This window comes from Saxophila tyrrhenica (genome assembly GCF_035928015.1).
Source record: "Saxophila tyrrhenica strain CCFEE 5935 chromosome Unknown scaffold_4, whole genome shotgun sequence".
Classification (NCBI taxonomy): Eukaryota; Fungi; Ascomycota; class Dothideomycetes; order Mycosphaerellales; family Extremaceae; genus Saxophila; species Saxophila tyrrhenica.
In genome coordinates this window covers 708,734-732,472 of record NW_027041736.1, presented here as the reverse complement: position 1 = coordinate 732,472, position 23,739 = coordinate 708,734, and the positions used below count along the sequence as shown (strand labels likewise).

The following is a 23,739-nucleotide window of genomic DNA, read 5'->3' as shown; positions in this document are numbered from 1 at the left end:
CTCATACCGGTTGTCGGCGAACGATTTGAGCATGAAAGGTGCGAAGGAACGTGTTAGATAGACTCATATCCCATCCTTGCTCTTGCCGTGTCCCCCGCCACGAGGCGTAACTGCCCCACAACCACATCGTCATACCATCGAGCACCGGGTCAAGACTCGCGAGTTGTCTGCAAGGTTTGAACTTTGCATTGTCGAATGTATGCTCGTGCCTTAAGACGCGTCCAACAGACAACATCTTTCCTTCGACCATACCAGCCTCGAGTCGTAACAACCCAGCAACGAGCCGCGACAATGGCAAACATCCACACCCCGATTCCAAACCTCAAACTGAATGATGGAAATAGCATGCCCATGGTGACTCCTCTCTGACTTTAAACGCCAGCCTGCTTTGTTCCAAGCTAACACTCCAACAGATCGGCTACGGAACCGGCACAGCATGGTACAAATCCGGCGACGAGTCCAAAGTCGACGAAGCATGCATCGCCGCCACAAAGATGTCGATAGACATGGGCTACTATCACCAAGACGGCGCCGAAGTCTACAAGACCGAAGCAGAACTCGGGACAGCGATCAAGCAGTCTGGCATCTCCCGGGAAAAGCTGTTCTTGACGACGAAGGTCATCTCGAATATTGCGGACATTCCTTCGGCGCTGAAGACGAGTTTGAAGAAGTTGCAGGTGGATCATGTGGATATGTAGGTGCTGAAGTTTGTGTGTATTGAACGAGGCTGATCGTCATCAAGGTACCTGATTCACTCGCCTTTCTTCAGCGAAAAGAAGGATGACCACCAAGAAAAATGGAGGCAGATGGAGGAGCTCAAGTCTCAAGGTCTGGCCAAGTCCATCGGCGTGAGCAACTACCTGCCGGAACAGCTCGATTGGATTCTGGAGACGTGCAAAGTCCAGCCTGCAGTCAACCAGATCGAGTTCCATCCGTACCTCCAGCATGAGGGGCTGATCGAGTATCACAAGAAGAAGGTACGCCCACTTATCCCTTGACAGCCATGCGGCATCGTGCTGATAATTTCTAGGGCATCGCAACATGCGCCTACGGCCCCCTAACCCCCGTGACCAAAGGCGCCGGTGGCCCAGCCGACGACGTCCTGAACGGTCTCGCGAAGAAGTACGCCGTCAGCCCGGGCGAGATCTTGTTGCGATGGTGCATCGATCAGGACATCGTGCCCATTACGACCAGTTCGAAGGAGCAGAGGTTGAGTGACTACCTGCGGGCGATGACGTTCAAGCTGAATCCGGCGGAGATCAAGCAGGTATGTATCTTCCTTAATATCATCTTGGGATTGAAAATGTTGGGGCTGACTGGATAATAGATCAACGAGGCGGGGAAGAAGAAGCATTTGCGAGGGTTCTGGACGCACAAATTTGACGACAACGACAAGAGATGAGCAGAGGATGGGCTCGAATCCTTGTCGGCCTGCTCGCTTCGGCGTCAAGCTCAGTCGATGTACTGACCTCGGCCCGTCGTTCTCATTCTACAGCTGTCTTCCTTCCGGTGACCTGACGCCTGTCAATGTTAAGCCTAAACGCCGTCAAGGTCCGAGAGTAGGTAGATCGGCAAAGCAGTACTATATGTGTCCCTCAGAGCCTCAGTAGCGTCCAGTCTTTGGTGTCTCCTTGCGACAGGGAAGCAAACGAAATGGCGCAACTACTGTATCCGTCATTTACGCCGACCTACCACCATGACCAGTACCCGGCCATTGATCCAACGCAGCCTTCGCTCGACTGCTCTCACTTGACATTTCTGGTGACCGGAGCAGGTCGCGGTATAGGTCAAGCGATTGCTGTGGCTTTTGCACAGGCACATGCTAGGAGAATCGCACTTCTCGGCCGAACGAGATCGACGCTTGAGGAGACGGCAGCTTTGGTAGAGAGGGCCAGTGGCGGAACGACCGATGTGTTCTTGGTCACTGCAGACATCACGATCAAAGAGCAAGTCCAGACAGCGTTCGACTCCACGTTCAACCGCTTCGGTGGCCAGGTGCCGGACGTCCTAGTCAACAACGCAGGCGGGCTCGCGGGAATCGGCAGCCTCACAAATGTCGACATCGACGACTTCATGAGCGCCTTCGACATCAACGTCCGCGGTTCCCTCACCGTCCTACAGACCTACCTTCGCGCGAACCAGAAATACTCCCCAGACACCCCACGTACCGTGATCAACCTCGCGTCCGGCTCAGCACACCTGCCCTACGCTCCCACGGCAGCAGCCTATGCCTGCTCCAAACTCGCCAACGCAAAAATCACCGAGTACTTCCACCATGAAAACCCGTCCTGGAACGTCTTCAACATGCAACCCGGCGTCGTGGCCACAGACTTGGCGCGGCAGGCTGGTCGTAAGGCCCCGGACTCGCCTGAGCTGCCGGCTGGGTTTGCGGTGTGGTTGGCTGCTTCTCCGAAGGCGGTGAAGCTGAATGGGAGGTTTATTTGGGCGAATTGGGACATCGAGGAAGTGCTGGAGAGAGAAGAGGAGATTCGGAGAAGAGATCTGCTTACGCTGACACTGAAGGGGTGGGCGGAGGATGTTAATGCTGAGGAGTTGAAGAGGAGGGCGGTGGGTGTGCATAGGGATGCTGAGCGGAAGGTCGAGTGAGAGATACTCCGTCAGTGACTTAGACTTACAGGCTGTCAGTGTGAAGAGATGACAGCAACGCCCAGCCGTCTTTGCATCTCGGCACCATTTTACTCAGCTGCTTATAGTGCCGCCAATAGAGTTAGTCAGGAAGGATAATCTGAGACTGGGAGCAGCTTTCGAATTTGTAGTATCAACTTCTGTCGCAAGGCCTCCGGATGGTTTCAGATGTTTTCCCAGCCGTTGTATTCATACACCACTCCCCATCTTGCTGTGGTTTGGACTGTGCGGACGTTGTTGTTTCCTTTCCGCCGATCGACATCTGGGATCTTGCGCGCGACTGGAGGCTTGGCCGGGTGGGGCGCTAAAGCTTCGACCCTTCTCGCGGACCAACTTTTTGTGTTTCCTCCTTTAACGCTGCTGGATATCGGCCCACCGCAGCACTTGTTGCACGGCGACGTGACACCATCGCCGCGACATCCACGTGCCTGTGACTTACGTCGTTTGTCTGCGACCTGACGGACGGCGTCGTGCTCAAGGGACTTGGGATAGACGAGGGACTTCCGGATGATCCGGCGCGCTTATCACATACTTACCCAGCTCGCCATCACGCCTCTTCGCTGTTGAGCTTTCAAGCTTGAACACATCATTGGAACCACTTCTCTCCAGTACTACCACCTGCGCAAATCCTTTCTCGACATCTGGCTATCTCTCCAGGTCTGCGGGTGGTGCAACCCAGGGCAACTGGTCCCATCACAAGCACCGAGGAACTGCCCGCCACTATAAGCGACAATGGATTACTTTGACTACAACAGAAGGCGTGGCAACTCTGTCACGCAGGAACGCCTTAATGCCCCCTTACCACAGCCTGCGCAAACTCCGGGCGCTGGCGTCCAAGGGCAGCCGCCACCCGCCCCAGGCCCGCAGAGGAGGCCCTTACCAATGGGGTCATACGAGAGTCTAAGACAGCCTTCCAGTATCCGAATAAGGAGACTTCCGTCGAATAATGCGACTGCGCGGCCAAGCTCTCATCAGGGACCGCCAGGACCACCCGCCACCGCAGAGCACGACTTCGCGGACACCTCTCAGACCGGCCGACGAAGGAGTACGTCGGAACCCCAGCGGTATGGCCATAATCTGGCCCCGCCAGCCACGGATCTGACCCGGCAGAGGACGGCTGAGATGCCTACGATCACTGAGGGCATGACTGCTGGCAGATACACACCTTCGGAATCGGACCAGAGCTTCCACGAAGCGTACGACGGGAGAAGGCCAGTCACACCTGGGGCGCAGTCCATGAATTACAGTGACAATGGCGACCCTATGGAGCGTATTGAGACTGGTGCTTCCGCTGTGACTGGTGCTGGCCACGCTGCACGAGCAAACCGCGGGTTGCGGCGGCTTCGGACAGCGGCCTCGACCGCGCCACGCAACGAACGGCGTTACGAAGACGAATACAACTCGGATATGGTGGATTACTTGGACCTTGTCGGTATGCTGCCCACTTCACTTTCTGCGTTGCCCTCGTCCACCCTGCTAACCACAAGGACAGATCCAGAGGTTAGGACCCTGGGTACTCTTACAAATGTGCAGAACTCTCTTTTCGTCCCAGATCTTGGTCGCTGGGTCAATCGGCGCCCGACGTACAATCTCAGTTCGCAGCGGTCAACAACCTATGGTCCTCTGCCGCCAAAGACCGGACGCTCCCGAGCCGGCACTGCTGCTTCTTCACGGCCCGCATCAGGCATGCCTAACATACCGCAAGGCGCTCAAACTGACGCCGAGTCGAAGCACGGAGACATCGAGATGCAGCCACGCCCGAGCCGGACAATGTCAATTTCATCCGCCCTGAGCGATTCGCGATACGCGGTGCTTCCTCATGGCATAAGTCTCGAGGACTGGAGCGAAGAGGACAAAGCAGATCTTGATGATCACGTCCGGCATCTTCTCCACTCCCGGCGGGAAGGCTTCAGGCGGAGCATGCGAGGCTTCAAACAGTACATCAGCAAGCCGCTGGGCCTCTTCGTCTTTGTCTATGCTGTCCTGATCACTCTCTTCGGAGCGGGCTGGGTTTTCTTTCTAATCGGCTGGATCTACGTTGGCGAGAGACAGCAGTACATTATCAATATCATTGACAACGTCCTGGTGGCTCTGTTCGCATTAATGGGTGATGGTCTTGCCCCGTTCCGCGCGGTGGACACCTACCATATGATCTTCATCGCCAGATACCATCAGCTGACGTGGCACTTGCGGGAGAAGAAGAGGCTTCCGGACCTTGTGGACCACAATGATTTGCCCGAGCGACGATCAAGCACGGCAGATGTAGACGTCGAAGACGCCATCGACAAGGAGGAGACCGCCGAGTTCTCCGTCCTCAAGCCAATTCAGCAGAAGCGCCTGCAGTACCACCAAGCAAAGTTTAGCAAAGCACATACCTTCTATCGACCCCACGAGACTTCTACTCACCACGCCTTCCCACTGCGACTGCTCATCACCGTCGTCGTACTCCTGGACTTCCACAGCATCTTCCAAGTCGCTCTCGGTACATGCACCTGGAGCATCAACTACCACGTGCGACCCGAGGCGCTCACGGCCACCATCCTCTCCTGCTCCATTTGCTGCAACATCGCCGCTGGTGTCGTGATCAGCATCGGAGATCACAGGACCCGCAAGAAGGATGTTCTGGAGCGGATCAAGCGGCAGGAACTTACCCAGGAGGCTATCAGTCGTATGGCCCAGGAAAGACAGGGCGAGGAGCGGATTGCAAGGAAGAGCCTCGAAGTTCGTCGCGCGACGGCGGCGCAGGGAAGGGAGAGGGAGTGGGAGATGGAGGCGCAGCAGATGCCGCCGGCGATTATGGCACCGCAGAGTCAGGGTCAGGGGGAGAAGAAATCGAATTAGCGTGGGTTGGGGTGAGCGTGAGCGCGAGCGTTCTGGGTTTTTGTATACAGTTTAATAGTGCTTTCGTGCGTTTAGCGAGCCGATGCAGTCTTCTAGAGCAGAATGAATTTCTTCGATCGATCCATTATTTTTCGGACTGTCCTTGTACCCAGCGACTGGGGCTGATTAGCGATCGCTTGTTCTTGGAAAGGTATGCCTTGCCTCACCCTCACACTCTTTGAGTAAGGGGGACTGTTACAACCGTGGTTACCTTGCTCTCACGGCAGCGTCACCGGGAGAAGACATGAGCATTTCCGCGCTATTCGGAAACACGGAAAAGACAGCAGGAAAAGCCCCGAATGTCGGCCTCTGATCCCATATATCAAGTTATCTCGCCATTCATCGTCAACATGCACACCTTTAACAATCTACAACGTCATGACGGCAACAGAAACAGAGCGAGAGGCCGCTGCGCCCTCGCAACCAACTGTGTTCAACGACTTCTCACGGCACCCACCGATCGAGAAATTCGTTACTATTGATGGCATGCTCAAGAGCCATGCAGCGGAGACAGAGCAGAGGCCGCTGATATGCTATCCGCACAAGGGTGTCGATGATTTTGAGGAGTACACGGCGAGGGAGATTGATGGGTTTGTGGATGCTGCGTGTCGGTTTTATGTTGAGAATGGGCTTGAGGCTGCTGTACGTTCTTAGATTCAAGATCAACACAGGAGGGTTGACAAGATGCTAATGATAGAGCTTAGGACCCATCCCTCGAGAAGGCGCCTGTTGTAGCTTTTCTGGCGCCTTCAAACTTCGAAATCATCCTCACAATCTTCGCTCTCAACCGTCTAGGCTATGCCGTCTTCTTCCTCTCAACCCGTCTCGGACCCCCGGCCTACGCTCGTCTGCTGGAACTCGCAGATTGCCATACCATCATCACGCCGGACTCTTTCAGTTCGACCTTCAGCGCCATCTCTCAGCACCGACCAGGATGCCGACACATTCCTATCGTCCAACGGCAAGACTACCGTGACCGCCCTACCGTCGAACCATTCCACCGCTCCAACGTCGACATCGCCAAAGAAGGCAAGAAAATAGCCTTCATCCTTCACTCATCCGGCTCCACCGGCTTCCCCAAGGAGATCATGCTAACGAACCTCCAATGCCTCGCCAACTTCCGCAAAAGCTTTGCTCTACGCGGCTTCTGCACATCCCCACTCTTCCACTCTCACGGCCTCATGGAGCTGTTCAGAGCCTTCTACACACAAGCGACGTTTTACCTTGGCAACTACGCTTTCCCTATCACGAGCCAGAATCTCATGGCCGCGTTATCCGTAGCGAAGCCGGAGTTGGTGGCCGCAGTGCCATACGTGTACAAACTCCTCGCCGAAAAACCGGATGGCGTGCGCATGCTCGCGAAGACGAAGATCTGTTTGTACGGCGGGAGCAGCTGTCCGGACGAACTAGGCGATCGACTGATAGCGGAGGGAGTGAATTTGGTCGCCAACTACGGCGCCACGGAGACAGGCCAGATCATGACGTCCTTCCGGCCGAAGGGGGATACGGAGTGGCAGTACATGCGCCTGCACCAGCCGGTAGCGAAGCATACGCTTATGGATGAGATCGCGCCGGGAGTGTTCGAGTGCGTGGCACTGGATGGTTTGCCGTCGAAGGGGCCGAGTAATGCGAAGCCGCCTTTTAGCGAGAAGAATCCTGAGAATAGTTTTAGGACGGCGGATCTGTTTACGAGACATCCTGATCCTGGGAAGGGAAATTTTTACAAGTATTTGAGTCGGCTGGATGATAGAATTGGACTGGTGAATGGGGAGAAAGTGCTACCGATTCCGATGGAGTTGAGGATTAAGCAGGAGAGTTTGGTGCGGGAGGCAGCGGTATTTGGGTTCGAGCGGACTGTGCCGGGGGTTTTGATATTCAGGTCGGGCGAGCATGGGCTGGAGATGAGCGATGTGGAGTTTTTGGACGCTGTGTGGCCGGCTGTGGAGGCGGCGAATGCGGCTGCGGAGACTTTCTCAAGGATACCGAAGGAGTTAGTGGTGGTTAAGGGGGCGGATGTGGTGTATCCGAGGACTGACAAGAACACCTTCATCCGCGCTCAAGTGTATCAGCAGTTTGCGGACGACATTGGGGAGGCTTATAAGAAGTTCGAGGCCGGTAGTGAGAAAGGCGGTGGTCTCAGGTTGGATGTACCGGAGCTTGAGGAGTGGTTGCTTCGCAAATTCCGGGAGGACCTTCGGATTCCGCTTCAAAGTGTTGATACGGACATCTTCTCTGCTGGTGTTGATAGCTTGCTGACGACACGGATCTGGCGGGCCATCAAGAAGGAGCTCGATCTCGGGCCTGAAGGACGAACTTTGAGCCAAAACATTGTGTTCGAGAAGGGAACGATCCGGGCACTGGCTGCTCATCTCCACCAGCTGCGGACTGGCGAAGGCGAAGCGGAAGATGAAGACGAGCTGAGCGTTATGCAAGAGTTGATCGAGAAGTACTCGACCTTCACGCACCACTCCCCGACAAACACACCGCCTCTTCAAGGCGACGTAGTCATCGTCACAGGCGCGACAGGCAATCTCGGCGCCTTCATCGTTGCCTCCCTCCTTGCCCGCCCCTCGGTCTCCGAAGTTTGGGCCCTCGTCCGCGCACCCGGCCAAGCAAGCGCAGGCGCCCGTGTCATGGCCTCTCTCGCCAGTCGCCAAATCACACTCTCTCCCGCTCAGCTCTCCAAGCTGAAAGCCCTGCCCAGCGACCTCAGCCAACCAGACCTAGGTCTCGACCCTCAAGACCTTGATCACTTGCTCTCGACAGCAACCTGCATCATCCACAGCGCTTGGGCGGTGAACTTCAACCTCGGCGTTCGCTCTTTCGAACAACACCATATTCGCGGCACGTACAATCTGCTCAACTTCTGCTTACGCTCGAGACTGGCAGAGCCGGCGAGGTTCTTCTTCTGCAGTAGTGTCAGCACGGCCTCAAACACGCCTAAACCTGCCGTCGTGCCCGAAACAGCGATTGGCGATCTTAGCCATGCTCAAGCGACGGGCTATGGGCGGAGCAAATTGGTCACAGAGCATATCGTCCGCAGCGCTATGCGCAGCGCCGGAATGCACGCACGGGTGTTGAGGATCGGACAATTAAGCGGCGATACCGCGAATGCGATTTGGAACGAGACAGAGGCCGTGGCGCTGATGGTGCGAAGTGCGTCGACCGTCGGTGCCTTGCCGGCTTTGGAGGAGAGAGTGAGTTGGTTGCCTGTGGATAGCTGTGCGAGGGCCGTGATGGAGCTCGCATTGGCTGAACAGAGCTCGGGGAGAGGAGAGGAGGATGCGGAGTTGGTGTATCATCTGGTGAACCCGGCGACTTTCGATTGGAGGAAGGACTTCTTGCCTGTGCTGCAGCAGAAGACGAAGTTGCCCGCCTTTGATGTCGTGAGTCCGTTGGAGTGGTTGAAGAGGCTGGAGGGGAGTGAGCAGGATCCGGAGAGGAACCCTAGTATCAAGCTTGTGGACTTTTGGCGGAAGAAGTACAGCTCCAGCCAAGCATCAGCAAGTGCTGAGGAGCAGCCGAAAGGGTTGACCTTTGACACCACGCGAACAGTCACAGACTGCCCGGCGCTGGGCACAGAGCGGGATCCAGTCACTGCTGGGTTGGTAGAGAGATATGTCGATGTTTGGATGAAGTCGTGGGCTCCCGGAAGGGAATGAGATGAGATTGTTTTTCATTTCAGAAGCATATTAATCATAGAAGAGGCTCGCTCAAGCTCCACCTTCCCATCTTTCTTCTGGCCGAAGCCGCAGCTGTCGTGCCTAGACGCTGCCAATTGGTGATCATCAAATTGCTCAAGATCTCACTACGCCATTAAACTCCCGTTGCTCAATCATTATCATTATTCTCATCAGCTGCCCGGCGTCCGTGGTAGCCTATACCCACACCTGCGCCACCGCTCTAGTGACACCCTCCTTCTGCCCTTCGCTAGGTGGCAACTCCCACATCTTCTCAAACGTCGGTGCATCCTGATGCTTGTGACATGGACCTGGTCATGTCAGCGGCATACTCAGCTTGAGTGAAGAAATTTTGCTTACATTTCTTCACTCCATTGTACGTATTCGCCATCTCCGTACTCCCCTGCGACTGCAACAACCTTTCCAGCGTCTCCTGGTCTGGCTCCTCAGGCGACTCGGGTTCATCATCATAGTCGTCCATGTCGTCAAGATCTGGCATAAGATCCGGAGGCGGCCGAGGTGGTCTGGCCGAACCCGAAGGAAAGCGCTGCAGCCCCAGATCATCGCCCTGGTCGTCCTCCTCACCCTCGTCGCTTCCGCTCCAGTCGTCGTCGTCGTTAATCACGTCCTCGTGGTTTGCAGGCTGTGGTGGCGGACTCTTCCTCCCACCTAGTTGGCCTGTTGATGGCTGTTTTCGGAGTCCGGTCTGCCCTACATGACCTGTGCCTTTAAAAGCGACCGACTTTGCCCGCTGAGATTTGCTGATGTCGTGCTCCATCTCCACGATCCGAAGGCGGAGGTTCTCGTAGTGCATTAGATGGCCGACGACGTATCTGAGATTCCGCTCGGGCCGGTTGGCTTCCATGGCGAGACGGCATTCTGCGCTGTGGGCCAAGCTGTAGGCTTCTTTGAGAGACATCGTGGACCGTCCTCGATCTTTGATATGTGTTATGCTGTTGGTGCTGGTCGTGATGGCAGAACAGCTCGAGCTCACACGGAACGCAGCCAGGTGTTCACACGCAAGGAGAATGTGGAGCGCAGTGTGGTTGATGGAGACGAAAGGCGGATTGGAAGAAGAAGCTTTCTTTGTTTTTCTGGTCAAGTGTCTCTTCCTACAATGGAACGGATATGTAAGCAGACTTGACTCACCGCACGATCACGAGAGGCGGCGATGAGGTCGGCGGGGAGCTACTGCAAAGGGCATAGGTGGAGTTAAGGTTCTCAGCCGCGTTCAGATTAACATGCGGCTTCGGAATGCAATCGCTGTCCAACTCCGACTGGCGATTCGAACGCCGCGGTGGATGTCTGTCCGTCTACGTGCAAGATGCCCGTCGATCGAGCAAAATTGAGGAGGTGACGTTGGTCTGGATTAGTGAGCGTTCGAACGAGGGCTGCTCGGTTGTGGTCCGGAGGCTCGTGCCTTCCTGTGGTCGTGGTGATAGTGGGGGAGGTGTCGATCGGCCACCGAAAAGGGAAAGCGCGAATCTGAAACTCTTGGAGGACGTTGGAGCTTGCGCATACCACAGAACACTGCCATTGCTCGTCGAATGATCACCACGCCCGCACGTGCTATCAAGACGGACACAGCCAACGTTGTACGACTCTGACAGACGATAATCATCCGGGCACTGAAGTCGCAGGGCATCCGAGCCGCAGCAGGCCGAGTCGCGGGCAGGAACGGGGACAACACCGAGTCATATGACTGTCAATTGAGCGGGCAGCATTGAAAGACGCGTACTTCCTCGTCCACCACGGTTCAATGGCTGCACCACAACCTACCGCAAACGGCTCCTCTCGCTCAAGTCTTGAAGAACCAACCTCACCGAGGCATAAACCGGCCGCACTCTCCTCCACCGCCGTTTCCTCCACCACCACGACCCCTCTGCAAACCCCGCGCAAGGAATCGTCACCTTCAGTGTCACACCGCTCGAGCTTTGCCGAGAACCTCAGGGCCCATCCTTCCTCTCCTAGAGCACAGAGACACAACTCCTTCTCAGGCGCAGCATTGACGGAGCTTCTCATGAATCCTCCAGTGAAGACCAACGGCGAGGATGCGGCGAGATTCAAGGGCAGGGACTGGAGGACAGTGCAAGTGCACGAGATCATTGACCCGGCGGAGACGCGCTTTGTGGAGCTGGACTCGAGCATAGAAGAGACTACGAAGCTGCTTATCAAGTCCGGCGCACCGAACGTCGTCCTGATAAGGGAGTCGAGGACGACCAAGACGCCAATAGGCTGGTTTGGCTACGATGAGCTGAATGCATATCTACTGCTTGTGCTGGGACTGACGCAGCCTGACGAGTCGGCAACGCAGTTGAGGGAAAGGGCAAGAAGCGGAGAGACTCTGCAACTGCGAGAAGTCAACGACCACCTTGGATTACAAGACGAGCCGATGATGCTGCCGCATACCGCAAATCTTACGCAAGCAATGGAGATGTTGGGCAGCGGTGTGCACCGCATTGTGGTTACAAAGGAAGGCACGAGCGAAGCATTGGGCATCCTCAGTCAGCTACGGCTGGTGCGATTCTTCTGGGAGAACCACCAGAATTTTGCGGCAACCGAGCGGCTGTATGGCGTAACGCTGAAGGAGCTCGAGATCGGTGCCAAGGACGTTCTTGCGATCAATGGCGACAGGCCGCTCTCGGATGCCCTGCGCTTGATGAACGACGAGAGCGTGTCGTCGCTACCGGTCCTTGACATCCACAGCAACGTCGTTGGCAACATCAGTCATGTCGACACTCGAGTAGGTCCCCACACTTTCTACTAAACTGCGGGTGCAAAGCTAATGTAATTCGCAGCTCCTCACGGACACATCAGCCATACCTCTCCTCTCATCCTCCTGCATCCACTTCATCTCCGTGATCCTCTCTGAACGAGGTGTTCAAGACGGCAAAGACTCCTATCCAGTCTTCCACGTCTCACCTTACAGCACTCTGGCCCACACTGTCGCCAAGCTCTGCGCCACACGCTCCCACCGCATGTGGATCACCGACCCTTCTGCATCACCTTCTGGCAGTATTCCACCTAGCCCTGGAGTGGGGCCTCACACTACCGTACCGCCCTTCAGCATGCAGAATTCAAGCGCCCACACCACGGCGCCAGCTGGCCGACCCGACTCGGCACGTGGCAGCGAGCCGCACGTCGTCTCTGGCCCACCATTCACAAACCCAAACATGGGCGCTTCCGCTGCACATATGCCTGGCGCGAACATGAGTGGTCGGCTGAGCGGCGTGGTGAGTCTCACAGATGTGCTAAACATCCTCGCCCGGGCATCAGGTCTGTCTCCCGGTGACCCGGAGACTACTCGGCGGAGAAGACGACGTAGCAGCTCGAGCAGTCGGTCGAGGAGCTTTGCGGAGGGTGCACGGCCGAGTGCTGAGGTTATCAGAGGGAGTATGGATTCAGGACGGAGGAGTGGGAGTATGGGGGCGAGTGGGAGGCGGTGAATGATGCACCACAAGACTTTTCGATGACGTCTTGGGGCGTATACGATCGGTGGAGCTGCATCAGAGTGACGAAGTTACGAGATAGATGGGTCATGGGCATGCACAGGGCTGAGTTGCAATGTGGGAGGCGCCGTGGATGCGCTTTGGTAGCATCTAGGTAGCGTCGGCGTTGAGACTGCAGCATTTACTCCGTCTTCATCTAGAATCGCTGCTAGGCTACTTTACTTGGCTGCGCACTGACGGGCCATCTTCCCACATCGCAATATCGCAAGCGTCCAACTGGGCAGGCTCGCTTGTTAAACGTTATCACCGGCGCTTGCGAACAGCCCTGCGGACTACCAGCTTACTGTGCAGTAGCTGACCAAGCCAGAAGACTCCAGCCCACATGCAAGGTCGGAGAGCGCATGAATGTTGCAGGGTACTGCTTACCTAATATGGCCATGCCCACCGAATCGGGAAGGACTGAAGATACCACTATTGGAGATACTTAGAGCTACTGAGGTCCGCCCAGCACAATTTTCCCCATCGCGAAAGAGACCTGAACCTTATCGACGGCGAAGGAACGAGCTGGCTCTGCTGCAATGCGGCACATCATTGTGTCCCAGACTCCTACTCGCTTCCAGACCGCCTCGTCGCTACTCATGGCGATGCTGTGCTCAACAGCGAGGGGCGACGATCTGGGTATAAAGGTTTTGTAAGGTAGGTATGGTTCGACTCGAGAGATACCTCCGTAGTCATGGATTACCATAACAGCCGCGAAATTCATGCGAACATGCCGGATCACGACTGTACAACATCTTCTGTTGAACGCTCGGCACAAGGCCGTGGCTGTCAATGCGACAGCTCTGATCACCTCCGAGAATACTGGACCGGCGATGACTGCGGTTTGCGACGTATTAGCGACACGAAAGACTTCTTTACCGACGAGAAGCCCACGATACTGCAGACCTTCCAACCTCCGGCGGTAGCAACAAAAGTCCCATTTGCGGTATCATCGACTATCCTACCCTCGCCAGACAGCCTTTGCCATTCTTCAGCGACAGTGCCATCTCCGAAGTATACCTGGAAAGGCTCACTAATACGTGCGGGTCCTCTGGCAGGAGTCGCAAGCCTCGTGTTCGCAATCCTTCAGATCTTCGCATCTTTTGCTGTCCTGGCGGCGTCCAACAAACAGCCCGTGAGCAGCTGGACTTTCCAGCCAACGGTGTACTTGGCTGTGTTGACTGTGCTCAGCAATAAGCTGCTGGCGTTCGCTGCCGTGCAGGGGACGGTCATCAGCTGGTGGCGGAGTGCCATTCGGGGCACGTCGTACGTCTGGCCTTTCTCTTTCCTCTTCCTCTGCTGAAGTGACTCGAGCTAATGCTTTCTCACAGGCTTGGTCAATTGCATCGTGACTGGGGCATGGGTCTGCACGTGTACAAGGCGCTTGCAGCAGGGCGGCACACCAATATCCTGGCGTTTGCCTGCATCCTCGCCACTTTCGTCGCTATCGACGGACCACTGTTACAGCGTGCTACATCTGTCGTATCTGTAACACCTCAGCAACCGGTCCCGCTTACTGTCGCGCTGGCACCAGAGCTTCCTGGCGCATGGAGCGGGGCGGCCGATTACCGCGAGAAGCAGTCGTGGACCTTCGGTCCCAGTGTGGACTTTGCGAAGGTCTTCGAAGATTACTCTGAGACAACACCCATTACTGGTGTAGTGAAAGGGTGTCCATACCAGAAGTGTGCAATCACTGTCCGCGCGCCGGCGCTTGCACTGGAGTCCTGCGAGTCCCAGTCATATTCCAAGAACTATACCGAGCCTCTCACCGCTTTAGAATGGGAGATATACAACCTCACCAACGCCGTGACCAAAGAGCGAGCCGCGTTCCTTGTCCAGGGAGGCCTTTCAAAGGGGACGCGAGAGAAATTCGAGATCACCACCGGTATAAGTGATGCCGCGGTCGCCGAAAGTTGTGTGGGTTCCTGGAACTACACAACATGCACTTATATCAGCGCTATCGGCGAATACGACCTCGTCGTCGAAGGAGACGAGATCAAACTCTCAACCGACTTGAGCGCCGTCAAAATCTCTGCTCTAGCGAATAACACCGCAGTCACCGGAACGAACCAAAGCCACCCATCCACACTCGCCGGTGCAGCGCTGGCCGGAATCTTACAATTCTCCACCGTAGCCGCCTTGGCCAACATCGACAATGTCAGCGTGTCGATGCATTCTCCGGGTAATAGCTGGTTCGCTTTCCAGCATATTGAAAACTGGGAAGCCCTGAACGATGGCTCAGCCTGCGCACCGATATGGCGTGACCCTACCAAGGAGATTCTCAGCGGCCTCAATGAGGTCCTGTTCCGTGCTGGCGTGTACGTGGCCGCGCACCTGGATGAGGCATGGCTGCGGGAAAGACTGGATCCCGGTCTCGAGACGAGCTACAATACCACTGGCAGTGCTTCCGTGGAGATCAACGTCTTCCACTCTGACTTCCGCTACTTTTCGGCAGCGGCTGTCGTGCAAGCGATTACTGTCGCTGTGGTGGCGTATACGTTTTATGGATATTGGCGACTCGGAAGGAATACCACTTTTAGCCCGCTGGAGATGGCGAATGTAGGTGAACGCCTATGCTGCGCTTTTCCATTGCTGACAATATTGTCTTAGGCTTTCGATGCCCCGCTGCTGCGCCATGAAGATAGCAATATGAGCGCCAATCAACTGGCTAAATCTTGTGGCTCGGTTGAGGTCCAGTACGGCATTGCCCGGGGCAGACCGAAGCAATATCCTGGCGACATGACGATTGCTGGAGATACGTTGATGTTTGGCGAGGAGCGAGAGATTGTTCCGTTGGTGAGTTCAGGACGAATCTCGGCTGCGTTGGCGAGGGTTCGAGGGATTGCGGTAGATAGATGAATTTGAACGTCAATCCACGACACGTGCTTTAGCGTTTCCTGAATCCAGCTGACAACCAGCACCAAAGATTGTTTGACACTGGAGATTGCTACCAAACCCGATATGGCTCAATGTATGACTGTGTGGAACTTGAAACAAGTGCATGAACGATCGAAAGCATTGTACATCGGGTTATCTACCACAGTGTGTCGACCGAACGAGAGGTCTACCACACGAAGGCAATTGCAATCACACCACCACTCCAAGGACCTTCTCGCCCAGTCCCTTTTCCTCGTTCGCCGGATCCGATCCATTATCGCTTCTCGACCCCGAGTAGCCTACAGCAAGTCTCGGGTCATATTCAGGTGTCCCAGGCACCTCACCCGCAAGCTGCTCAAGCGTCTTACGCTTGGTCTCAGGTATCAGCAGCGTAGTGAAGCAACCACACAGCATGAACAGCGCGAAGATCTCCAGTACGTGGTTGAGCCATGGCGAGGGATTGTCCTCAGTAGCGCCCCGAGTGCGGAGGGGACCAATAAGAACTTGTGCGATGATAGCGCCCACCTTGCCGGAGGCTGCGGAGATGCCGTGGCTGGTTGACCGGTAGCGGGTTGGGAAACACTCGCCGGGGACGATGAAGGTGGTGGAGTTGGGCCCGAAGTTGAAGAAGAAGTTGCACAGGACGTAGCAGGCGAACAAGCCTGAGGTGCCGATGACGTTGTAGCCGAATCCCATGACGCAGAAGAGCACTGTGAGGATGGCAAAGCCTCCGAATTGAATGGGTTTGCGGCCGATGGTGTCGCAGAGAGCGACGGTCACCCAGTAGCCCGGGATGGCGCCGGCGCAGACGAGGATGATATTTCCGGTGGCGAGGTTCATGTAGTATTCGTAGACGTTGCTGGCAGAGTCGGAGCCGTAGCCGATGGCTTCGAGGATGGTGCTGTTGTTCAGACCGACGCCGTAGAATGCCTGGAGATGGATTAGCATAGTCATGGACGGAGCAAGGATGGAGAAGTTGACATACCACATCGAGGAAGAACCACGAGCCGGCCGTGCCGAGAAGGATCTTGCCGTACTTCCAACGGCCATAGTGAGCCATGAAATCGCGCATTGAAGCCTTAGGGATCTCCATCTGGGGAGCTGTCTCACGGATCTGCTCAACTCTCAACTGTTCATCTGGATGACCCTCTGCACTATTGTTGAGATATGCCTTGATGTCAGAGCCGGCCTTCACGACATCGCGGGAGACATCGAAGGTGTAGCGAGGAGTCTCGGGGATCGTAAGACGGAAGTAGAGGGCTATGCAGCCAGGAACGGCACCGAAGCCGATGATGGTGCGCCACATCTTGTCGACGGCCAGGCGGCAGTCACCACCGCAAGTGGCAGGAGATGCGGCGAGCGACAGGCTCTCCTTGAAGCCCGCAGTGACGATGAGAGCGATGATGCCGGCGCCGAATTGGCCGAGACCTTGCATGGCGAAGACAGAGCCCATCATAGCACCTCTCCATTTGGTCGTGGCGAATTCGGATGTGATGATGGACGAGAGAGGGTAGTCGCCTCCGATGCCTACAAGGTTCAAATTATGGACGTCAGCATGTTGTTTTTTCTAGCCAGGGGAAGGAGAAAACGCACCAACACCCATTACCACGCGCCAGAAGATGATGACACCGACGATGGAAATAGCTGGCGAGTCCGCGGACAGCGACTGGGCGAGCGTAGCGAAGATGATGATGATGAGTTCCAAGCCGTACATCTTCTTGCGGCCGACCATATCGGCCAGCCACCCGAAGCCCAGTTGACCGAGGACAGTACCACCGGAGGTCGCAACCTTGATAGCAGTATCGGAGGCCTCGGGGATGCTACCACCTTGCTCGGGTGTGTGCCAGAAGACCGTCCCAAGCATGTTGGTCACCATTCCGATAGCGAAGATGTCATATGCGTCCTGTGGGTGTCAGATCGTGCTGTCGACACATTGGTGAATGGGTGTTACATACAGTGAAGAAACCAATACCAGCAACCACAATGGCTCGCACATGGTACCAGCCAAAGGGCGCCTTGTCGATCTCGGCGAGAGCAAGACGGCGCCGCTCGTTCGGGTCCGCAATGTGAGCATAGTCGTTGTGGAAGTTGTGAAAGGCAGCATTGCCTCCCGCAGTGCGCTGAGCCATCGCTGCGTGATGCCTACCAGCAGTAGATGCAATGAGCGACGATCGGCGGTATGCCAAGTGTATTGCAAGAGCTTGAGAAGACTTGGTAGAATGGACAAGCAGGACAAGGCGGGTGGGCGTCTCTTAAGCACTGCGACACAAGGAACGCCAAGCGCGTGGATGATACGCTGACACCCAACGATTTGGTTAGATCGAGGTTGCCCAAAGGAGTCCTTCTAGAACGCAACCCCTAAGGTGTGCCACGACCCACCAACTAGCACACGCGCGGGTCAACCTTTTTCGGATCTGGAGCGATTAGAGATCGGAAGAGGCCAGTCATGGCCAGGGATTTGGCACGCGTCCACTAGCCAAGAGTTCGAGGCAGCCAGGAAGCGGAGGTCGCCTTCGGTATGCACTCTCAGAGGATAACAGACTGGCGGCTCTCAGGCGTGGCTGTTGGGTGGGAAGTGCGAAATGAAATCACCGCTAGTGTCGACATGCCACACGCAGCAAATGCAGCCGAATCCTACAGCGCGCCGATTGGTAGCGCATTCGGGATCACGAGAAGCGACCCGATCTGTTTGAGCAGTCATCTCAAGGACAGCTGCTGCAGGCTCCACTGCCGAAGAAGCAGTGCCGGCGGAGGTGCAAGACGAAGAACCAGAAGAGGTAGAACAGTGCCACGCTATCGCCCGCCACGAGCTCACCCGAACAGAGTTCGCTCCGACATGCAGGGCCTGATGGTGCCATATCTTTGGCTACCGGCCACACGTTTCCGTGCGCACTACGCTGTCACAACAATTGCCAGGTTCGCGCTCCCGTGGGCTGAAGCGCGTACAATAGGCCAGCAGCAGCACCGAGAGCGAGCTGACACCTTTGGCCACTAGCGTGTGACTGCAGCCAAGGCCGTAAAAATGGCCGTAGGGATGTGGACTGGCGTGAAAAAGACGAGGAAGATTGGAGTGCTGCAGTTCTAGTTGGGGATGGAAGAAGTGAGGTTGAATTGAGCCAATCAAATCGATGGTTCAAGCAACGTGCTTCCTGAATTTAAGGCATGCCTCGGCAAAACCTTGTCTGGTTTTGGCTTGTGCCTGGCCTTCGGGTGGGATGACATTGCGTTTGCAGATTTTCATCCCGTCAAACACCAACAACGCTTTTAGGATTCAAAGGATGCCACGCTGGCTGTGTAGCACATGAGAAGCATCTCAGTAAGCGTAATGTAATAACAACAGTCGCCTCATGAAAGTCCAAGCATCGGCAGATCCCATGAGAGAACAATGTCAAGTCCTGCTCTCTTGTGTAACACTGACTGCGCCTACTCCCACATCTCCTCCAACACTATCATCAGTCCCATGATAAGCAGCCTCACAAAAGTCGCGAGGACGGATCTCGATGGTACGGAGGCGAACGCCGGAGGGCGTTGCGATTGACCCATTCGTCGGCATACATGTCCCAATGCATGGCAGTTCGCGCCATGAGAAAGCAGCAACAGCACCACTCTCCTGGAAGATCTCCAATACAACCACAGCAGAACAATGTAGATCGCATGAGCCAGCGGAGCCGCAACTCGGGAGTCCGCTGGAGCCGAAAGGTCGAGATGTTGTTTCTCGAACAGAATCTCCGAAGGCGTGCCGCCTCCGCGACCCGCCACTTGAGCTTATAGCCACCACAAGCTATTGACAAGAGATCTGGACAAGACCACCGATCGCATCGAAGCCTTCGTCAATCAGGACAAGTCGATTGGCCGAATGCTTCGCTTCCCTGGGCTGCTTGGCTATCACTCGTTGATCGATGACGGTTGCCTTTGTGAACATCTGCCCTCGTGGTTAAATGACTGGGTGTTGTGCGTGATTGCTTTTGTCGAAGATGATCGATGCTCTGGTCAATAGCTCGATCAGTGGCAGTGGATGCACACGATCTTCCGCGATGTGATCCTTGTGAAGATCATCCGGCCTTGTACTCAGCTGTGGAGTCTACATTGGTGATTTGGAAGATATGGTTCTAGCCTAACTTTCGCAACAGGTCTTCTCCGAGCAATGGGCGAATGATGCAAAATCAGGCGACATGCTGTTGAACCGACGCAGTCAACGGCAAAGAAGAACATCACGGCATACACGTCGCCTGCGGTGAATACTGCCCTTTGGACGCCACAAGTGTGTCCTGCAGATGCGCAGAGATGAGCAGGTTGACATCAATCAGAACCAGTTGTCTCAATACATACGACAGTCACCGCAACCTACAGTCCAACGCCATAGCTCTTCACCCGACTCCAATAGAACGCCCGATCGTTCTTCAATCCAAACTCTCCCCAATCATCCGTCAGCCGGTTCCAGCTGCCGAACCACTTCCACGCCAACTTATTGTTCCGCGCACCTTTGCCTGCGTGCGCGAGGGTCAATATAAGCTTGTAGGTATATTTCGGCACCGCCCCCTCCGTCTCGATGTGGACATCACCTTCGGTCTCCGGCTCGCCGGTCACTGGGTCGAGTACGGATGAGGCGGGCCCGGTGAGACGCCAACGGCCGCGGAGAGCATCTTTCATGACGGCGCTGGGGAGCATGCTGCCGCTGTGGTGGTTGGAGTGTAGGTTCTCTTTGGTAAGATGGTGAACCACGTCTGCAGGTTCGGAGGTGGTGAGGAGAGAGATGCAAGTGCCGTCGCGGAAGAAGCGGAGGTAGCGGAAGTAGGTTATGACATGGACTGGTGCGCCCCAGGTCAAAGTGTTAGTTGAAGTGGCGCCGGCACGAGTGTAATTAACTGTGCTGATATAGCAGCCATTAAAGCGTAATCGTGGCCGGAGGCGGAACATCTGGCGCCAGGAAGATGCGTAGGTGGTGTGGAGGAGCTGCTCGGTAAGGGTTGCGAATGCCGCCTTCCGTTCCTCGGGTGCTGGTGGCAGAACCACGGAGTCCTCGTCCTCGCTGTTGTGGTCCGACTCGATTGCCAGGTAGCGAGCGATGGAGTCATTAGCCTCAAGAGAGAATCCTTCGACATCGCAGGTGAAGTCGTAAAGCATGGCTGCAAACCCGTTCTCCTGGCCAAGAGCTACTCTCTTCCAGACCGACTCTTCTGTGAGCACCAGATAGGCTAAACGTTTGCATACGAGGGCGAGGCGAGCAAAGGAAGCAACGTCTGTCACTGCCAAGCTGGTCAGGATTTGGGTCAAGATCTCTTCTGGCAGCTCAGCAAGAGGGCTGCGCTCTTGGGGTGAGGCGTCTGTCGCTGGCGGAGCAGGTTCGATCCGCAAGCCAGAGAACTCATCCACAAGCTGTCTAAGCGAGGACGGCAGCCCAGTACTGCCATGCAGGGAGTGGTGGCCGGTTCCAGGAACAGTCACAGCGGCGTTAGATGGATTGGTGTTGACAGGTTTTGGCTTTACGAAAGATGACGGAGGAAAGTGCTTCTTCTTATAGGCTTCGTGAACGCCGTCATCCAGCTGTGACCTACCTCAGCATACAACACCTACTGGTACAGAGGAAGTTGGAACGCACTTTGAAAGCTCTCCGATAATGCCTCATGCTGTCACCCAGGTTGCCCTGGGTCTCCCTCTCGACCGCACGCTCATAATGCTCGAGTGCTGTAGAGGGCTCTTTGTAGGGGTTTCGGTCGTGGTCCTGGCCCTCGACTCCAAGTTTGAGAAGCTCTTCTTTGTCGGGCAGGTCGTGGTAAGCTCGTGGTTCTATTTCCTCGGATAGATCCTGGATATCTTTTCGTCTTGCCGCAGCCGAAGGTCCGGTGGGCAGAGGCACAGTCTCCTGTCTCGTCTGGGCTTTGCTGGCATCTTTACTTGATGATGCTTCTGGCTGCTTGTTCCGGGCGACTTCTGCCCGCCACTGCTCTCTGAATCGTTGAAGCTCGGCCTCTGCGTCTGGCGCTGGTGTTGCTGGATCCATGATGGCTGGTCGTGTTATGCTACGGCTTCCTGAAGAGTGGCCTGGTGATGTATCTTAAGTCGGGGGAGATTGTGAGTCAGTAGGTTGGATGATAGGAGGTGAGGTCGCGGTGAGCCGATCGGGGAGCAAGCGCGTCACGATCTTAGCTCCGATCTCGGCTCGGGTCTAGCCAGAAGTCATCGCATCATCAGACAGAAAGTTCGATTGATAACAATATCACTACACCTCCACCTACCGACCTACTCGCGCATACCACCGTACGCCCCCTATTACAGTACAGTAGAACGCCTACACATACACGAGCACACTGGTTGGCGACTCTCAACAAGGCTCCTTGCCCATTGCGGGCAGCGGAGCAAGGACGAAGGCAGGGGAGATGGCGACGACACAGACCAGAGGACAGCGGCACGATAGAATAGACAGCCAACTCGAAGGCGATGGCCGCCATCACCCACCACCGCCCAACTTCACCCCTCCGGTACGGGTCATGGAAGCGGATACGTCTATCACGCAGAAGATGCTGAGTGCAATCACCGGCAGCCTTCTCACTTCTCTGCTTGGTGAATATGCAATGCTTCAAGTGGTTTATGAGATATTGACGCTGACAGTCGCTTAGTGACTCCTCTAGACGTCGTCCGAGTGCGGCTTCAATCTCAACAGGGTCCGTACCCCTCCACCTCCCGCCTGCCTACCTTCCTACAACTCCCGCCCAACCTCGGCGTAACAGCATGCTGTCGCGAGGTTTTCTGGGTGCAGAACCAATCCCAATTCTGCGTCGCGAACACCACAACTGCTCCATCTGCTTCTGCCGTCATGGACGAGGCCATCATCTCTGACTGCGCAGCAGAAGAGACACAACGCCGGACCTTCAATTCGACGCTCGATGGAATAAGAAAGATCGCGCGAAATGAAGGAATATGGACGCTGTGGAGAGGACTGAGTCCCACTTTGATGATGGCAGTCCCGGGCAATGTGATCTACTTCGCTGGCTACGATTGGCTTCGGACAAGCCAGAGAAGTCCAATGAAGGGGAGGGTGAGCGATGCATACGCACCACTTGCTGCTGGCTCAGTCGCGCGCGTGGCAGCGGCTATCGCTGTCAGCCCGATCGAGATGCTGCGGACCAGGATGCAGGCGACTTCTACAAAGGAAAAGGGCGTGATGCGCGCAACAGTGGTTGGCTTAAGGGATATGGTGTCGACCGACGGATATCGCTCGCTTTGGCGAGGTCTCACACTAACATTCTGGCGAGACGTTCCTTTCTCTGCTTTCTATTGGTGGGGATATGAATATGGTCGGCAGAGACTTGCGACTGCACGACGCAGAGCAGGAGCCATATCCGGCGAGCCTACAAAGGACCTCACGCACTCACAACTGCTCACGGACTCATTTCTTTCTGGTGCGACCTCCGGCGCCATCGCAGCCCTCGTGACAACACCTTTCGACGTTGGCAAAACGCGGCAGCAAACGGTGCTCTATTCCGGAGCGAACGGATCTCATTCATTGAAGGATATCCCGGAAAACCGAACAATGCCGCGCTTCCTGTGGCATATCTACTGCACAGAGGGCATGTCTGGACTCTTCAAGGGCTGGGCAGCGCGGTGTATGAAAGTCGCGCCGGCTTGTGCGATCATGATCTCAAGTTACGAGATTGGCAAGAAAATGGCGAGAAACGTGAACGAGAGGAAGGAGGGCAAGGCGGAAACATGAGCATCTCCGGCTAGGACTTTTGGTGATCGGCCCTTTCAATCAGCAACGACTACCTTGCGGAGTCTGGGCGGCGGCGGTAAGGCCTCTTGGAGCACTTGGAGACACTTTATACCCTGTAACATTAAGGCATGGTAGCTGGCGCATTTTTGCATGAGATACACGAGCACTGCGTTGTCTGGCGAGGCGTTCATGCCGCAGAGGCGATGTTCTACCTCCTCAAATTCAAGTCTCAAGATTCGACCTGAGTCAGAAACTCTTTCTCACATCTTTTCCATTGTCTCACGAACCACGATACTGGTCTTGCTACGCTTCGGTCCAAGGAGGGAGAATCTGCCACGCTCCTCAACGGCACAAAGGCTTTTCCACGGGTTGTCTGGCTTACAATGGCTATTGACGTGAGACCCTTTGTCCTCGACTTGAATATCAGGTGAGCTTGAAAGAGGGCCACTAATACCCA

General features: G+C 55.6%; 10 protein-coding genes across 10 annotated transcripts; 7 read left to right on the top strand and 3 right to left on the bottom strand.

Moving 5' to 3' along the window:
* Positions 1-291: 291 nt before the first annotated feature.
* On the top strand, positions 292-1,402 carry LTR77_002945 (uncharacterized protein; the record flags this gene model as incomplete). Its single annotated transcript, XM_064800204.1, has 5 exons — positions 292-354; positions 414-694; positions 743-977; positions 1,031-1,267; positions 1,328-1,402. 5 exons carry the CDS (start codon positions 292-294, stop codon positions 1,400-1,402), a joined length of 891 nt encoding a protein of 296 aa, XP_064661543.1.
* A 251-nt stretch (positions 1,403-1,653) lies between these two features.
* Positions 1,654-2,607, top strand: LTR77_002944 (uncharacterized protein; the record flags this gene model as incomplete). Its single annotated transcript, XM_064800203.1, has 1 exon — positions 1,654-2,607. The coding sequence occupies one exon, from the start codon at positions 1,654-1,656 to the stop codon at positions 2,605-2,607; it is 954 nt and encodes a 317-aa protein (XP_064661542.1).
* A 771-nt stretch (positions 2,608-3,378) lies between these two features.
* On the top strand, positions 3,379-5,487 carry LTR77_002943 (uncharacterized protein; the record flags this gene model as incomplete). The annotated part of the gene is made up of 2 exons (XM_064800202.1): positions 3,379-4,078; positions 4,139-5,487. The coding sequence occupies 2 exons, from the start codon at positions 3,379-3,381 to the stop codon at positions 5,485-5,487; spliced, it is 2,049 nt and encodes a 682-aa protein (XP_064661541.1).
* Positions 5,488-5,904: 417 nt separating this feature from the next.
* Positions 5,905-9,188, top strand: LTR77_002942 (uncharacterized protein; the record flags this gene model as incomplete). The annotated part of the gene is made up of 2 exons (XM_064800201.1): positions 5,905-6,168; positions 6,231-9,188. 2 exons carry the CDS (start codon positions 5,905-5,907, stop codon positions 9,186-9,188), a joined length of 3,222 nt encoding a protein of 1,073 aa, XP_064661540.1.
* Positions 9,189-9,404: 216 nt separating this feature from the next.
* LTR77_002941 (uncharacterized protein) lies at positions 9,405-10,125 on the bottom strand (the record flags this gene model as incomplete). The annotated part of the gene is made up of 2 exons (XM_064800200.1): positions 9,405-9,517; positions 9,567-10,125. The coding sequence occupies 2 exons, from the start codon at positions 10,123-10,125 to the stop codon at positions 9,405-9,407; spliced, it is 672 nt and encodes a 223-aa protein (XP_064661539.1).
* An 840-nt stretch (positions 10,126-10,965) lies between these two features.
* Positions 10,966-12,652, top strand: SDS23 (cell separation during budding; the record flags this gene model as incomplete). Its single annotated transcript, XM_064800199.1, has 2 exons — positions 10,966-11,949; positions 12,005-12,652. The coding sequence occupies 2 exons, from the start codon at positions 10,966-10,968 to the stop codon at positions 12,650-12,652; spliced, it is 1,632 nt and encodes a 543-aa protein (XP_064661538.1).
* A 736-nt stretch (positions 12,653-13,388) lies between these two features.
* LTR77_002939 (uncharacterized protein) lies at positions 13,389-15,553 on the top strand (the record flags this gene model as incomplete). The annotated part of the gene is made up of 3 exons (XM_064800198.1): positions 13,389-13,960; positions 14,026-15,253; positions 15,305-15,553. The coding sequence occupies 3 exons, from the start codon at positions 13,389-13,391 to the stop codon at positions 15,551-15,553; spliced, it is 2,049 nt and encodes a 682-aa protein (XP_064661537.1).
* Positions 15,554-15,781: 228 nt separating this feature from the next.
* On the bottom strand, positions 15,782-17,700 carry PHO5 (acid phosphatase pho5; the record flags this gene model as incomplete). Its single annotated transcript, XM_064800197.1, has 4 exons — positions 15,782-16,501; positions 16,557-17,098; positions 17,165-17,474; positions 17,527-17,700. The coding sequence occupies 4 exons, from the start codon at positions 17,698-17,700 to the stop codon at positions 15,782-15,784; spliced, it is 1,746 nt and encodes a 581-aa protein (XP_064661536.1).
* A 2,215-nt stretch (positions 17,701-19,915) lies between these two features.
* LTR77_002937 (uncharacterized protein) lies at positions 19,916-21,572 on the bottom strand (the record flags this gene model as incomplete). The annotated part of the gene is made up of 2 exons (XM_064800196.1): positions 19,916-21,115; positions 21,171-21,572. The coding sequence occupies 2 exons, from the start codon at positions 21,570-21,572 to the stop codon at positions 19,916-19,918; spliced, it is 1,602 nt and encodes a 533-aa protein (XP_064661535.1).
* Positions 21,573-21,948: 376 nt separating this feature from the next.
* On the top strand, positions 21,949-23,282 carry MTM1 (Carrier protein, mitochondrial; the record flags this gene model as incomplete). Its single annotated transcript, XM_064800195.1, has 2 exons — positions 21,949-22,132; positions 22,189-23,282. The coding sequence occupies 2 exons, from the start codon at positions 21,949-21,951 to the stop codon at positions 23,280-23,282; spliced, it is 1,278 nt and encodes a 425-aa protein (XP_064661534.1).
* Positions 23,283-23,739: the final 457 nt, after the last annotated feature.